The 17,753-nt window shown below is 43.9% G+C and overlaps 1 protein-coding gene across 1 annotated transcript in view; it reads left to right on the top strand.

The window, feature by feature from the left end:
* The window catches only part of LOC138528325 (heat shock factor protein 4-like), a 731,255-nt gene that overhangs the window by 323,126 nt on the left and 390,376 nt on the right, over positions 1–17,753 (top strand). Inside the window, exon 7 of the mRNA XM_069639844.1 lies at positions 10,019–10,118. Within this exon, the coding sequence (XP_069495945.1) occupies positions 10,019–10,118 (100 nt within the window). The remainder of the gene's footprint in view (positions 1–10,018; positions 10,119–17,753) is intronic.

Raw genomic sequence — 17,753 nt, 5'->3', positions numbered from 1 at the left:
TCTGGAATTCTAAAGCATTTCAGGTTGACCACTTTCCCTGGGGGTGTACGATTATAATGATAAAACCCTTTCACTCTCCCAGGCTCATGACTGAAAACGTCTGGCAATTGTTCCAGTAGGTCTTGAAGATCTTGGTTTTGGCTCTGGGGAAGAGTTGAGGGTATTAAGTTGTTCTCTTCCGGACCTTCCGTTTGAGGGCTTGCCATTACCACTGTTGTGGATGTTACTGTAACTGCCTCCATTCTTTTAACAGGTTAATGTGGTATATTTGGGTTTTAACCCATCGAACCGGCTGAGAGATTGGATAGTTACAAGGACCTGTTTGTTCAAGTACCTCGTAGGGTACATGCCATCTGGACAGCATCTTATTTTCAGAAGTTGGTAATAAGACAAGAACCGTCTGCTCCATAGAAAAAGATCCAAGGGTGGTGTTTATATCGTGAAGGGATTTTTGTTGCTCTTGGGCTATGGACAAATGGCAAGGGACTGTAGATCTTACAGTTGCAATGTGTTGGGCGGTCTAAGACAGGGTGTAAGTCTTCTTCTCTTTCCTTCGATGTCTCCCTCAACATGCCCAGTACATCCTGTGGTTCCCTTCTGTATAAAAGTTCAAAAGGCGAGAAGTCTATGGAGGATTGGTGGGTCTTCCGGTTGGCAAAAAGAGCTCAAGGTATCATAACATCTCAATTCCTCCTGTCCACTTCCACCAATTTCCTCTGAACACTTTTCAGGGTTTTGTTAAAACGCTTGACTAATCCATCAGTCTGTGGATGGTATACTGAGGTTCAAAGCCTTTTAATTTGCAGGACTTGTTTCCACTCTGCCATTAACTTACTCATACAGGTGGTCCCTTATTTCATCCTAAATATACTGGCTGCATAGCTAACAAACAATTTCAAATCCCAAGTAACACAGACATTCCTCAAAGAAAAAAAGAAATCCTGATTAACCCCTGAATAAAATATCGCTATTTCTCCAACTCCTGGTTTGTATCAGCCCTGCCTCACCTTCCTACAGTCAAACTGAACCCTCAAAGAAAAGTAAGTTGCTGGTTCTATATAATAGACTTTCAATTTCATTTTCAGCATACAGAATCGCCTGGATGAAATTCCACTCGTTAGTTGTATTCCTGCAAATTGAAAGCCCAACTGCTTATCCTAGGAATCGCCTTTAGCTTACACTTATGTTGGTAAAGTGTGGACCCAAGGATTATGGTGTGTTTTTACTTCAAATGGAACATCTCACAGGAAAAACCTATAATGCTCTGCCGCTAATGTCCAGGCAAGGGTCACTCTCTCTACTAGTGATATGAGGGACGGGAATGAAATGGAAGAAATCTAAAATATTCTTTTCCATGTCTTTCTAAGGCTTTTTTGGTTGTTTTTAAGTAGCTTTCCTCTTACCAGGAACTTCTTAGCTTGAACATTGTGAGATCCACGGACAAGCCTTAGCACCTTGAAATTGCTACTGTGGTGATTTGGCACGGTATAAAAGGATTTTAACAAACCATAACATGTAGTCATTCATATTTTACTGTACTTGAAATTCCCATTCTTTATGGCAGTGATAATTTCTATGTCACATAGCTTGCAAACATCAGGAAACCATATGCTTGTGTTTTGCTACAGAGACTGACCTTCACCACATATGTGTTTGAAAATGAAAATGCATTTGTCAGTTTCATTTGTCACTGAATGAACCCATAGCATGGTCCCATGCATTTGTTATGGTTATAAAGCAATATATTCACAGAAAGAATTAGTTACTTACCTGTAACTGTAATTCTCCAGCATATTTTCATAGATTCACATGATTGAATATTCCCTATTGTCAGACTGGGAATCCCGCAGTATATTGTACAAAACTCAATACGCAATACATTTATTACAAAACCATACATACAAAACCATAGGGAGAACTCATTAGGCTCTCTGTGCCTTTTATCCAGACCAATGAGAGCAGAGCCCCCCTTAGTTCCACCCAGAGCAGCCATTTTCAGATTCAAAACCTGCTAACAAGTAACAGAATGCGTCTATTGTATATGCCGTGCAGCCTCAAAGGGGAGGTGGGTTGGTTGTATGTACATCTGTGAAAAATACCAATGCTGGAGTGGAGAACTACAGTTACAGGGAAGTAACTAATTTTTCTACAGCATTGGATCTTTCATGGATTCACATAGTTACACGTCATAATAGATTAACAAGCAGTTCCATATGCACTTCTGCATGCACCCTCAGAAGCACCAGGCATTGAGCACGGTCACAATCCTTTAAATCCAGAGACAATAATATGTGCATGTCATACATACAGCTACAGGGAAAGAAGGATGAGGCTGCTCTTACCTTAATGCAAAAAGATGTTGCAGCACCGCTTGACCAACTGCAGTTTTGGCTCTGATGTCCTCATCCAGACCGTTGTGCTTTGCAAAGGTATCTAGCGACCCGCAGGTGGCTGCTCTACAATTGTCTTTTAGAGATACATCAGCATGAAGAACCACTGTTGCTGCTCTGCCTGGGTTGAGTGTTCACCCTTAAGGTTCATGATAGTGAAGGATGCACTGCACCACCCAACAGCACAGCCCCTTTGGGGCCTTCCATAGGAGACAATTACTCTGTCAGACTTGCTGAAGTTTAGGGTGCGCTGGAAGCAGATTGTCTAGCCCCTGATTTATAGCTAGAGAATGCAGTATAGATTCTGTTGTAGTAGGATGATTGGCAAAGAAGGTAGGTACTTATATCTGCTCATAGAGAAACATTTACAGGCTCAAAATTACGTTATTGTTTGAGAAGACCATGTGGGGTTTGAAACAGTGCCTGAAGCTCACCGATGGAAGTGATGGCTATGAGGAAACCTGCTTTCCAGGAGCGATATTTCATGTTGTACTTATGAACTGGCTTGTAAGGGCACCTTATTAATGATGGTAGCATTGTGTTAAGCTACGAATAGGGCACTTGGCATCGTAATGGTGAGAATGTTCAGACAAGGCCATTTAAGAACAACTTTATGGTACAGTCACTGAAGAAAGATGGGCCGTGCTGACCTTTTGATTAAAAACTGATTGCTGACAAGTGTATCCTAATGAAAGCCTGGGAGAGGCCCACCTTCCCACCTTCGCTAGGTGTAGCAGATAAGGTAACATGTGTACTATTTCAATAGTGTCCAGATCAATGTCTTCCCTGAGGCACCAATTGACAAACAGTTTCCATTTGTTAGTACATGTCATCTGCGTAGAAGATGCTCTGGTTCTTTGCTCCACTGACATACATTCGTCTGGCAAATTCAAATGTGTGTACCTCCGACCTTCAGAAGCCAAGTCCTGAGTGATAGAGGGCCTGGATTGTGGTGTTGTATCTGGCCTCTTTGTCACGTTAGCAGTTCAGTGACTGTCATCCTCAGCGAGGTGGGATACCAGATCTGTCTGCCCATGCCGGGTCTATGAGGATCACTCTGTAAGTTTGTTCCTTTAATCATCCTGGGTATGAGTGGAGGCAGCGGAAAAGAGGACAGAAAATTGCTGTACAATATTATCACAAATGCATCTCCCAATGACCCTGGTTCCTAAAACCTGCTTACGAAAATTGGGTACTTTGCATTGTTGGTTGTGGCAAACAGATCCATGGAAAGGATACCTCACACTGAGAACACCTTATGCAGTTCTGCAGTGTCCACTTCCCATTTTAGGACATTGATGATCCCCTGATTAGTCTGTCGGCCACAAGGTTGTCCTTTACAGGTAGATGTTCTGCCTTTGTGTAAATGTTCTTCTTCAGAGCCCATTCCCATAGACGCTGGGCTTCAATTGACATTTGTTGATATAATGCATTGACGTGATGTTGTCCATCTTCACTTTTACCGTTTTCTCTGGTAGAACAGGCTGAAAGGAATTCAGGGCCCATCAGATTGCTCGTAGTTCCAAGACGTTGATGTGCAACCTGGACTCTTGATGTGACCCTTGACCTGGAGATGATTCAAGTGGGCTCCCCATCCCATAAGTGATGCATTTGTCCTGAGAGTGTGGGTGGATGTGGGGGGCTAAAATGGTATCCCTTGCTGTAGATTGCTCTGGCTTGTACACCAATGCAAGGAAACATGAAGGTGGTGAGTTAGTTGGAGCCGATCCTCCCATGATCTGGTTGATAGAGCCCACTGAGCATTCAACTACTGTTGTATTGGGAGCTTTCACAATCTGCAGGAAGGTACTAGGGATATGCAGGAGGATAACATCCTTAGGAGTGATTTGAGCTCTCGTACCAAACAGCTTTCCATGGATTGAGATTGACCTGCAAGTCCCATGAGGGCTGAAACTCTGTCGGGCGATGCAATGACTTGCGGTACTCGTGTATCGAAATTGGTCACAGGAAGGACTTTTTAATGTTTAAAGAGAATCCAAGAGTAGGAAGAAATAGTACAATCTTTTGAAGATTGCGGCATGCCTGTTGTTTGGGACAGCGTCTTGAGTAGCTAATCATCGAGTTATGGGTAGACTTCTACTCATAGCCTTGAGAGAAACACTGCCACGTGCACCAGGCACTTCATGAATAATCTCGGTGCATGACCAGTGTATGTATGGCAAGACCTTGAACTGGAAGTGCTGGGATCCTATCACAAAGCTGGATGGGATAGAGATGTGGAAATAAGCATCTTCCAGATCCATATTGCTAGGTAGTCCACTTTTTCCACTCAAAGGATGACTTGTTGGAGGGCGTTCATTTTGAATTTTAATCTCCTGATGTACTTGTTGAGCTGACACAGGCTCAGAATGTAGAAACCTTTCGCCTCTTTCTGTGGCTGACTTCTGCCACAACTTGTGTGCTTTTCAGTGCAGTAGTGGAATTTGGAAATTGTGCCCCTAAGAAAGCGCTGATGATAGTGTCCATTGGACACTATCTGTTACACTTACTTGTCCAATGTAATCGCAAACCACTGTTGTTCGTGCTATGTGAACCAACCTCCCACTGGGGTGCTGTGTTTGAGGTGGGCCAGGTGTGATGCAAGCATGTTTTGAATATTAGGTTTTAGTATAACCTCAACCTCTGAAACCTCTTTTGTTACCCCATCTGCTGGAGGATTGATAGTACTTGATTGATGACCAGTGCGGGTTGTAGGTCCTTACCGTAGGCAAGCAAAATCTACTCTAAGTTCCTCGGTAGTATCGGAAGGATCTTCTGTCTGTCTCTCGCTGTGTCAATATCTGTTTTAATACCTTTTAAGTGGTTGTCAATCTTTATTCCAAACAGATCTGCCCGTCAAAAGGGCATGTCGAGGATTTGTGATTGGCCCTCCGGTCTGAAGTTTGTTGCCTTCAGGCAAGCTTGCCTTCGGAGCACTGTGCTGTGGGCTGATTGCCTAAATCCTGCTTTCAGGCATCCATGGCTGAGTCAATAGTTTGATCAGACGTTGTTTTGCCCTCTTTAACAATGGCCTTAGCCTCCTCATGGAGAATACATAGCAAGTGGTCTACAAACCTATTTATTTTGTGCCACAGCTCCGTGTCATACCGTTCTGTCATTGCAAGGGCATTGTCAGGTCTGATGGTGAGGGACGCTGATGCAGAGACCTTATGTCTGATAGCCTCCCGATTTCTATCTCCTTATTCAGGGGGTTGGTCAGTGAAAAGGATGGGTTCTGTAACTTGCGTCTGACTACCATAGTGATTACAGGGTCAGGCTTTGGTTGGCCTCTTAAACACAAGGGGTGGTATCTGGGGCCTTGTATGTCTTATCTGGTCTGCAGTAATCACCAGGGTTGATAGGGGGCGCTTCAAGATTATCTCCCCGGCCTCCCATATGGTGTCCAACGTGGGAATTGTGCTGGTTCCATGCCTCGGCTTGTCCTTATGATCGTAATGGACTGACGTCTTCTCTTGGGTTGCTACCTGTAAATCGAATAAGGCATCTGAGGGTGAGTTATGCCCAAAACGTTTTTGGCTCCTGAGGCTTGTAGGCCCTTGGTAGGAGCGTCACTGTCATTGTCTTCTTTGAAACTCTGAGAGAATGCTTTGCAAGGAATGCATCACACTTATCTGAAAAGGTTCATCTAAGTCTTCCCAAGGCTGCTGTCGTGGCGAATCTAGACTATCTGTCTTCAGTTCGATCCGTGGCATGTTTTGATAAGCTCAGAGAAATCTGAGTTCTCCTGCAGGATAACATACCCACCCTCGTCGACAAAATCTCTGTCGCCTTTTATCAGTGGATGGTTGTCCCTGCATGTTCGTCATCGAGGTGGTCAACAAACCCATCGAAGATTTGCATTTCTTCATAGATGACTCCATGGACAAGGGCTTGATGTGTCTGTTTGTCGATGACTCTGTTGACGAGCAAACCATTAATGGTCTCTGTGCCGTGGATGAGGCTTTAGCAAGTTTACCCATCGACGACTCCGTGGACGGGTTATCAATTGACTGTTTTTTCGTTGACAAGGATTTAGAGCTTGTGGATGGTCATTCCTTGCATGGCCAAGCCATGGACAGCTTCATCGATAATCGAGTTGAGGATGATGTCTTTACATCTGTGGACAGTCTTGTACCTGATGGGCTCATGGATGAGCTACTGCCCGTGGATGGGCTGGGGTTTCCTACCATTTTGTCTGTTGACAAAGGTCTTGTGGATGGCTCCATGGTAGATGGCCTTCCAGGGAATGGTCTCATTGATGATCGTGAGTGTTTCCTAACTAACCCATGATCTTTATCTCCTTTTGGGCCATGGTTATGGTCTGCTTTGTGGTCCTTGCTCTTGAGAGCAAGAGGTGCCGCTCTCTCCAATGAAGAAGCTCTCCTCTTATTAGGAGTGTGTTTCTCAGAAGCACTGGAGTGGAAGACACAGGGGCTGTCCCTGAGGAAGCCCCTTTATGTTCTTCTAGGAACGGCAGGAGTCTTCTATGCCTGTCCTAGAGGGTCTTGTGGGTGAAGGTTTGTCAAATAGCATAGTCCTTAGTGGTATGGGGTGTAGGCAGTAAATGCACACATTGTCAGGATCTCTCAAAAACGTGTTACCTTCCACAGGTTAGACAGTACTTAAAAAGGAACTTTTTCAATTTGGAAGCCTGTTATGACCTACCTTCCTCTGCCATGATGGTGCTAGGTGTGAACACACAATATTTCCTCAGTCCAGGGGGCAGCTGAATGGCTGGATGGCAAACAATGCTGCCAACCTGTGAAGTGAGGAAATCTTAATCGATTTCAAGCTAAAGAGTGCCAAAAAGTCAAAGGTTTAGTTTGAATATAACTATAAATGGCTCAGAGAGCCAATGAGGATTCCCTGTCACAAGACTTGCGGTGAAGAATCTGAAAATGACTGCTCGTGGTGTAGCTTGGAGGGTGGGGGGGCTCTCCTCTCATTAGTCTGGCCAAAAAGGACCAAAATGACATGGAGAGCGTACAAAAATGACATCTCCCTATGGTTTTGTATGTAAGAATTTGTTTGCAATGTATTGTAATGCAGTTTCATGCAGTGTACCAGGGGATTCCCAGTCTGACATGGGATATTCAAGCATGTGAATCTACGAAAGATCCAATGCTGGAGAAGTCATTTACAACAGAGACACCGACAAAGCAAGAGCAAAGGACATTGTTTTCCAAAACGCAAGGAAAATACAAACAGGAAAGGCACACCCAGATGCAGGGAAGGGGTGGAGGAAGACATAGGGTGAGGAGGTAGCATGACACTAACAGTGACAAGCACACTTAGACAGCCATTCCAACCTATTCGTATCCGAGTTCATCCAGTCTCCACATTGCCAGTTCAGCCTTTTAACTCAAGGAATGATCCCAAGGCTAATAAACTGCATACTTCATCCTGCTTTTACAGAATACAGCAAAGGAAATAGTGAATTGCACAGCAAATACCCACATGTGTACGTACCAGCACTGTATCTCTCTTTAAGAGTTGAGTTGCCCATATCTGGTGTGTTTAGCGTTTAAGAATGTTCAGGAGCATAACATAGCAGCAGCAAATAGCTGACAAACAGGCCTAGGGAGAAACATTGTTTACCAGGAGTGAAATAGCACCCCGGGCACAGGAATTTGAAACCTTGCAAGAATAGAATATATTGTTCACTTTGGAACTAGGTAAGAATGGCTAAATGGGTCTGAGGGAAGATATTTATTTATTTATTTGTTGAGCATTTTATTGAGCATAGGCGTCAGATTTTGAAACCCCGTTACAGACGATCTTTGCCCAAGTAGCTCCAGAGTCACAGACGAGAGGAATCCTCATGGTAAGAAGATGCAAAGAGTTGGGCCATGACTAGTCCTACAGAAAGCTAAGGGATCAGAACACCTTATTATGAAGGCAAATGCTATCGCTCTTTTTGGATTGTGTGCCTTTCACCTAGAAGAAATGACTGGAATTCAGGCAGGTCACCAGGATGCTTTAGAGCAATGACACCCCACGGATTGGGGTTTCCTTTTGGGTTAGTTTTCACATGGAGAAAAAAGATTTGCAGAGCGAATCTGTTGGAAGGATCACTTTGAATCTTAAGCCCAGGCCCTGCCATAGCCCCGCCAAAAGAGAAGAGGAATATCCCAGGGCTGTGAGATGGCCAAGGGTGGGAGGAGGGATCCTTCCCAACAGGCACAGAGAGGCTGAAAGTGAGGTGGAGGGAAGGGAGACAAGGGCTTACAGTGATCCGCTCAGGTACTACCGCTACTCGTTTATCGCTCCAAGACTTGCTTAAGTCTCTCACAACAAGGGCTGAAGTTAGTGATGGTTCCTAGAATGATATGACTGTTAATGAAAGCCTCTAGAAGCAATCCAAGGCAACCAAAAGGGTGTTGGGTGCCTGGGGAGGGGAGCCCCTACATACATTGGATCAGTGCAATGCCATCAAGGCCCACCTGGAATAAAGTAAAAGGTCCTCCTGACATGTGTGTTTACTCTTGTTAGAGCTCAGCAGAGGAGTATAACTTGATGACGTGAGCAGAACATCCAGTAGGGCACACAGAGCGAGGCTTACTTAATACAAAACAGGAACATGTACTTTTTAATATCCATGAGCTGGATGGCTACTTAGGTTCCATAGAACACTCATCCACCAAAGTAAGATTTTGTCACAAAGAAATGCCACTGTTGTTGCACACAGATGCAACTCTCTCCAATTCCAATAATATATATTTAAATACCCACAGGACTCCTATGTATCTGCATGTTGGATGTTTGTACCTTGTTCCGTGTATATTGGCGGGGCAAGGCTCCACAATGCAGTTAGTCTACTGTCTCGAGACTAATGGTATTGTGAGCATACTCCTTTTCTGGCCCTGTGAAGTGGATAAGCAGGGCCCGTGCTAGGATTTGCATTCCCTTAGGCAGCGTGGCTCTCCTCGCACCCCCACTGCTTTCAAAGCGTGCCCATGTTGCATGTTTGTACGATGAGTCTGGACCCCTCTGGTGCCCTCTGTGTATGACGCCCAAGGGAAGGGAGCAATCTACAATTGCTTTCCTGTAGGTGTGTGCGCTGAGATGGCCTGTTTGGCTGGTGAACAGCAGATGCCATCTTTTATGAGAGTCTGTACCTTTGTTATGCTCCTGCCAGCTTCCTACTTTTAAGGTCCATAGAAGCTCTCAGCTCTACGTATCCGTTTGAGAAATTGGCTGTTTCTGCAGAACTCTCTGTTTATATCCAACAGAACAACTTTACAAAAACCGAAGCTGACATAAGCTTTTCTTAACACTGTAGCAATAATTAGAGTATTCTCCCTCCCACTTGAGTTTCGTGCTACCTCTGTCTCCAAATGCGAGGTCACTGTATCAGGATTAAAGACATATTCGCTCGTGCATTCTATCGGTGTTTGGTGCCCTCTGGTTCATTGATTGTCAGCACATTCGTTTTGGGAAAAGGGAATTGGAGCTCGCATCCATTGGTCCCTCCCCCTTTGGACACATTTTACAAAAACAGCACGCTTATGACGTGCACGGCTTTTTGGTAGTAAACATTATGCTGTTGACATGCTTGTTGACATACATTGCTTTGGTTTCTGATGTTGATGGAGTCCTTAGAGTGAATCTTCTCTTTCTCCCACCAGACCTCTTATGCTGGATGACGGAAACTCATCTCTGCAAGCACCCAAGTTCAGCCGCCATTTGTCTCCTGACCACCTGCAGGATCCCTACTTCATTCAGTCGGTAGGTGACACTTAATGCCCTAAGAGGGCGTTTTCTTTATGCGCGTCACATTTTTTGAAGGGGGCATATCCTGAAAAGTTCCTGGTCCAGTAAGCTGCCTCATGCTTTATGCCAAGAGATAGTCAGCCTTGAATTTGGATTCCTAGCTTACAAATACATATGTATTGCCAAACCGAACACACCATTGCACTGCTTTTGACATCCTTGTGTGTTTTAGACGGCATGAGACCTGTGCAGCGAAGCACACAAGGAAGGTATACAGTGTTTATAACGAAAAAGAAATAACGACGAGGTTTTTCAGTGAAATTAAAATAACGAAAAAAATGTTGAAGTTTTAGTAAAAATATATATGGGAGTTGGGGTAAGGGATTAAAAAGGGTGGGTGGCGCTTGAGGAGGGTAAAAAAGCTGGGGAAACTGGCAGTTGGGGGGAGCCCCCCAAATTAAAAAAGAGAAAATAAATCGACATTTTTTCCATTATTTTGAATTCACTGAAAACGTTTTCGTTATGAAGACATGTAACCCACAAGGAAGTCAACAAGCTACACTCTGCTACGTTCTGCTTCATTCTGTGCAAGGGGGTATGTCCGGGTCTCGTCCAGCCAAAGTCTTGCCAATTCAGCCACTCGCTCGCTCATCTTCTTTATGAAAGATTAACAACATGAAAGAAATTACACTTCTGAGGTGCCCATGTTCAATGTGGTGCTAAATGACCTGAAAGATAATAAAAAGGTAGAGACAAGCACACTGCCTGTTGTTTACATGTTCTGGGTCATTTCGATGGAATTTTTTTGTGTGGAGCAGGGGCACGGGGTGTGAAATCTGCTCCGCCTGTTATCCCTGCTCCTTGCAGGACAACTACCAGCATCTCCGCCAGCATCTCCGCCAGCATCTCATTGTGTTACAGGCAGACAATTGCATTTTTGTGGTTTCTGTCTGCACAGAATCAATAGGAATTCATTGTAATGCCGGCTGCCATCCATGCACGTGCAGGCCGGTCGGCATTACCGCTTTTTTCTGGTGGAGGTGCTAAATGCCACTGGAGCCAGTGGCCACCCGGATTCTCGTGTATTTTCCCTACCAGAATAAAATCACAATCACACGAGCAAAGTAGCAGAAGGGCAAATGTTCGCATGCGGCGTCCGTTCTGTGGGATTGGCATCCCACACAAAATGAGCATCTAAATGTCTCCAAAAGAACGGCTGTGTTCCAAAATCAGTGGTGACCCACATGACCTTGGAGGTTGTCTTTCCCTTCACGTTAAGTGCCAGGATTTTAGGTATGTTCCATGGCCCATGTCATATTTGCAAGGTAGGAGCACAGGAAATAATAGAATTCACTAGACAAAATTAAAATTCTGTTCCCAGCCTTTTTCTGCCCTGTGAACTGGTGAACTTCTCCATCACTGTGGGTCACGTCCAATCTATAGCCCCAATACCCACCACACATACTACTCATCTGCTCACCTCCACTTCCTTTCTAGGGTGTTGTGCTGCTTCCTGTCAATATGACTGAAGGAATAAATGCAGCAACCACCCTTGCTGCCACCATGCTCCTCCTTTATGGTGCAAATCAAGGGATCAGTGGGACCCTACGGCTGAGAGTAGCCCATCCAATGACACAATCTTCTGCAGCCACGTTACCTCATCTCTTCTTCTTAAGCATTAGGATTCTATCAGTGCAGATAAGTGGTCTGCTTAGAGGGGAGTGGCACATGGACAGCCAGGTTCGAGGTCTGCTAACAGAAGTCATAAACCTTGTGCTTTATGCCACCCCCGGTCTGTGCTACTACTGAAGGGAGCTAACAATTATCTGAAACTGAGCGTTTTTTTTACAGTGCATTCAGCTGGTGAAACAAGAACCTCCAAGTGATGCAACCATTTGACCTTTTAGTGTGGCAGGTCTACTTAAGATGGGAGTTTCCTATGGATTGAGTGACACTCTAGTCCCATTATGACCTGGAACTGTTTGGAGCTCATTTTAATGAGGCTCGTAATTTGACGGCGGAGAGCTGTTACATTAGCACAGCAATGTAAACAGCTCAGCTGCTGCCAAATTGTGGTCATTGGCATGGCAGAGCGCAAACGTGCAGGGCAAAACAGCATAGGCATAGACGTATTTACAACAAGGCAGACTATGCCCAGGTCTGGGGTGGCAGATTGCCAGAAGAGCAGCATTTTATTTTAGTTTATTTTCAATTTACTGGTTGACATTTTTTAAATAGAAAGCCCATTTTGTCGAGTATGGCTGACTCAGAACACAGAGTAATTTTGAGCCGTTAGCAGTCATTCCACTCTTACATCTGAAGTCTTTGCTTGTATACATGCTTGATATTTACAAAAGCTTTATTGTTATGTTGACATTGTTTTAAAAAAAATGTTTAAAAAGGAAATGTGCACCAAACCCAGCGTGCTTTAGGTATTTAGTGATTCAGACATACAACTCTCACAGACATATATAAAACTCTTTGATCATCCTTATCTTCCCAAAATGCTCTTTAATATGCAAAACAGCAAATTCCTCACTGGTTTTATTGGTGCCACTTCACATTATCTTTGGAGTTCTTTCTAATCAATACACACATACACTGTATTAACCAATCACCTTTATATTAAAATACATGACATGAATGTTTTAAACCGTTGCAAAATTAAGGTTTTCCCTTTAGAAGAGTAAAGGTTACGAATTATGCTTCCTTTTTTACAATATTAAACGCATGCTTAAGTCAAGCACAGAGTTCCCACATGTGGCGCTAAAATGATGATCTGAAGCAAGCACTAATTTCAATCTATGGCCCCACATTTCAGAGGTCTGTGGTCGCCCAAGAGGTGCAAGCATGAAATAGATCATAGAAAAGTTAAAATGACGTTGAATAAATCTGAACGCGCATGTGCATCAAGATTCCTGTGAAAGGACACCCAAAGCCATAGAAGGGTGAGAAGAAAAACTGTGTGCCAAGGGTATACACGGTTTCACAGCTGTAAAGAGATCCATTCAGCCATCTTTACAGAAGCTGCTCAGTGCTATGCAGGCAAATGGCATCCCTGCTGGGTTTATCGTCTGTCTTTGACATTCTGCTGCTCGCTGTGGAGAATCTTGTGGATCCCCCACCAAAACCCTGCCTAAGGTCTCCTCCCATGTGGCCGACAGAGGCTTCCTGATCACAATCCTGGGGGTGGTGCACTGCGGGAGGATCACCTGGGTGGAGACAAGGCATAGGGCACTGGGGATATTTTGCAGGGTGATCACAGTGTGTATCCTTGGAGATGGATACTCTAACCACTGGTTTAAAGGAGGAATTAGCTTATTGTCATTTTGAGATATCTCAACCACCTACTGAGTATGGAAGGGTAAACTCCAAGGGTGTACTCCAACAAAGTAGTGTGTCCAAAGAACAGGTCTTTTGCACCCTTAAAATCAAATAGCCTCCCCAACGTTAAAGGTATACCAAAAAGAATAATGGAAATGTAGCCTTTTCTTCCCCATCTGTCTCTAAAAAGGTTAAACCCTACAATGCCTCTTCTAGAAACATCAGTGGACGTAAAATCACTATTAAAAGCAGAAAGGATGTGAAAAACCCTAATTTCCTTAAAATGGACTACATGTCCCAGAATCTCTCAGGGACTGGGACTGTGACGAAGAAGAGAGCTGAAGAGGCATGCATAGGTAAAGTACAGGCAAGCAAGCCTAACAACCTTTATCAGGGTCAGGCAATTAGCACAAAGGGCCTGCACCTGAAACCAATTTCCCCACCTGAGAGGTATAAAAGGCTGCAGCAGGAAGGAGCAGCAGAAAGAAGCTGGGGCAGGAGCTGGAAGGTCGGCAGTAGTAGCAGAAGAAGAAGCAGAGCATGAGGCTGGCAGTTTGCCAGGAAGTGTGACCACAGAAGGGATGCATGCACGAAAGAAGAGCAGTTTTCACCTGCAGGTTCTGATTTAGTCCTGTGCTCACAAACCCTGTTTCGCTGTTGCTGCATTGGAAGAGACTGGGAGAAGTTAACAGTCTTTCCAGGTGCACCTGATTGCTGTGAATGCAGGGCTGAAGTCGTGCATCGACCCGAGTCCCGTGTGCAGAAGCAAGCTGAGGGAACCAGTAGAAAAGGAGACTCTCTGTGGCCGTGGCCGGATCTGTGACACCCATACTGCAGAGTGGTGTGGGTCCCAAGAGTGCCTGAGGCAGTAGAAGCGGAAAGAAAATTGGGAAGTGGAAGCAGCCAGCAACTGTTGTGACTTTGAAGCCCGTGAGTGAAGCCCTGTACTCCAAATCAGAAGAAACTCCTTGCCGGTAATTGTAGCCAAGTGAATTAGCACTTGCGTTGAAGTGAGAGCGAGTAAAGTTGTTTTGACAGTGGGAAGTCTTCACAACAAAGGGAATTGTATCACACGCTTATTCAGTAAAAATTTAAAGTGCTTGTGTAGAAAGAAAACCTTTATATTTACATTGTTGTATTTAAATCATTACCGGAGTGGTCGCATGTCTGCTATTAAGAGGGAGAACGTTGTTGGTAATCACTTCGGAAGTAGCAGCTGACTTTCCCAAAGTGTCACAAGACTACAAACATCAAAGAAAGGTTGCGTGTAAGAAATTGCGTTTCCCGATCCAGTTAAAGCAGAACGCTGAATGAATAAAAGGGATAGCAAGTATTTAAGCTGAAGTTCATCATCAAAGAGTGATTGCAGATACCTAAATTTGTTTCTAAAGTGAAACCTGACTCTTGTAGCATTCAGAACAAGTACTTTGTAGTCGTAGAAACTACTGAAGTCACGAGAAGAACAAGCATTACCCAAACCAGTAGACAGATCCTTTTTAAGGTGAAACCAGCCCAATTAAAATATAAACACTGATGTTTTGAAGTTGTTGAAGCTGTTATAAACCCAGAGTCCTCGGATACAATGGTGACAAGGTTATTCAAGGCTGGAAGTGTCGCAATACAGCTTTAGGGTAACTACTGGAAACAAGAACGTGTGCATAACGCTGGGTAAGGGAGCTGGGTACTTGTTAAAAGGACTTATCAACAATCTCTGAAGTTGAGACTGTTGAAGCTGAGAGGGAGAAGCAGCAGTCTAGAAGCCAAGACAGATTTTCTGTGGTAGCTGTAAGACAGACAGAAGGGGCAAATAGGCTGTCCTTTCTTATGGCATAGGAAAGAAGAGTGCCTTGCCTACCTGTAGAGGTCGAAGAGTCAAGACTCTTAGTTGCCTAATACATTCTTAAAGTATCAAATTGCAGTAGAACTGTGGTTGTCTATACTTTTGTCAGAACACATTATATGGAATGAAGTTGAATGAAGCAGTAGTAGACTGTGAAGCTAAGCAGCCTGCTTTCACAGTACCATTTGCTTCTGCAAATTTACACTTTGGGAGTTGTCAAGGAAAAAGCAACCCATTTGGAAGAAGCATCCTGACAAATAATATTAAAGGAATGGTTCAGAACATTTTTTTTATTGCCCCTACGGGTCGGCCATGTGTTTTTAAGCTTAAGTCGCTCGATTTTAGAAAAATTTCCTATGGACCTTACCCAAGTTTTCGTCCATTAAACGCACGCAAAAACAGGCATCAGGGAGCTGCCATTTTGTGATAATCCTATCACTTGCCGCATCGCCCTGGCTGACCTGCTTTTGCGGCTCTAAATCATATCCCCCACCCTGGAGCCTGACATTATCAAAACATTCATATTCCCTGCCTCTCTCCGTGACGTTTCTGTGCTGCGTAGGCAAACGCGCCCAGTCGTCTTCTACGCGACTTCACACAGAACCCAGAAACCAACACAGATCAACTCACAACACAGTGCGCCACAATTCGGAATATGAAACTGTACTTTAAAATCAAACAGCAACATGGTACATTTGGTAAAGTACATTTATTTGACATTAAATGTTTATAGAATATTCTTCTATTGCCATATTAACTCTGAATGCCATTTATTTTCTTTTATCTCTATCCGCAAAAACATCCGTTTTATCGTGAGTCACGCGCTGTGCCTTTATGGTACACAGGGTTTTGGTTTTCGTTAAAAGAAACACTTTGGTCTTCGTTAAAAGAAACACTTTGGTCGCACGGTGAACCGCAAGGCTGTTCCATCAAGTAGGCACTAGGCCAGCATAAAGGTTGATATGTTGCTTCTAGCCGCTAGTACCGCGTAAGGGCATATGGGCCCTTGGCGATCGTCCCATAAGATTGTCAAAGTGGTGCAGTTGTTGACAAGAAGCTGCAGCTGGCGGTTGAAGAAGCCGTCTGCCGGGGTCTGAAACTGGTGGCAGTCGCAGTAGGGAAGGATATACCTGTTTTGAAAACATAAAAATTATAATTAGTCTCGCCAGCCAATCTTTATTAATATTATTCATTTTATTTATTATGGCCGAGCTGAAACTATTTGCTTTCAAGGGTAGTGCAATGGAGTATGTTCGGCTCTAAAATCAATGCGAAAAGTAACAAAAGAAATCGAAGTTAGCACACAATGAGAAATGACTGTTTGTCTACATGCGTGTGGAATGTGGACCTGCATGCCCATGTGCCCGCTACAAGGACGATCCCACATACGTTTTCCTAGCTCTTCATTCATTCATTTATTCATGCATCCATTCATTAATTCTTCATTCCGGTATAAAAGCGTCTAAAGAGTTACTTACATTATATTTGCAATTTCCATTGTGTCTCTGCTTAATGCAGTCCGTAAATCCCACTGTGCTCTTGACAACGATTTTTCGTATACTGAACTAACATGAAACTCGGTCTAGTTTCAAAATTTACGTTATTGCACCCCCCTTCAAATGAAGTTCTTTCGGCATGGTCCCTGTCTCTCAAGGTCAAAAAACAATAGAACCTTATACTGCCAGTGCGAGTTGTGGGCCTCTTCAGGCCGCGAGCTGAAAATCAAAGCCGCTGACCTTCACTAGAAATGAGCATGCATTCTTTCTTTGCAACATCCCGTAGTAAAGCCATCTGTGAAAACTTGAAGTTTCAAATCCATCTATGTACTGCGCCTCAATGTGCAAATGCGAACTGCCTTCTCTCCCATCTGCAACGGCTCGCTTGGTGCGTTCTAAGGCCCCAAATTTTGTCCTCGTTGTCTGCGAGCTTTGCAGCCCCAAAGAACCATAACTATTGAGACTTTTAATTTTTTGGGGAAGGTCAGGGAAAGTATAAAGTACCTGAGGAGTTGAGTTGAAAGTGAGATTTATTGTTTGTTTTATTATTTGCAATATGCAAGCCTCCCCTCGGTTAACAGTGCGCAGCATTTACACGAGATTGCGAAAATTAGTTACATCAGCAAAAATATATACATACACATATAGACAAGGTCAGCAATATGATGTGAATAGAGAGAGAATTCAAAGATGACACCAGGTTGTTCGCCACCCAGGATGGGATGGTGAAGGTAGGGGTTAGGGTTAGCATACTTTGTATGTACACTGTACAATAACATTTATTTACAAAAAGACAATCGTATTACAATTATTTAAACAGGGATCTGTACTTCACAACCAGCTCTCCTTTGGGTGGACATGGCACAGTGGCAATGTTTGGTGGCAATGGATCAGTGCTCTGCACAGAAACATTCAAAATTCCATATATGTGCTTCTCTAATACAGCAACAATAAGGCTTTTGACAAAGTCGAACTCCATTTCCTCATAGA

This window comes from Ambystoma mexicanum, chromosome 1q, assembly GCF_040938575.1.
Source record: "Ambystoma mexicanum isolate Mex_15411 chromosome 1q, UKY_AmexF1_1, whole genome shotgun sequence".
In the NCBI taxonomy this organism is placed as follows: Eukaryota; Metazoa; Chordata; class Amphibia; order Caudata; family Ambystomatidae; genus Ambystoma; species Ambystoma mexicanum.
The sequence above is the reverse complement of the archived record's forward strand: the minus strand, read 5'-3'. Positions and strand labels throughout refer to the sequence as shown.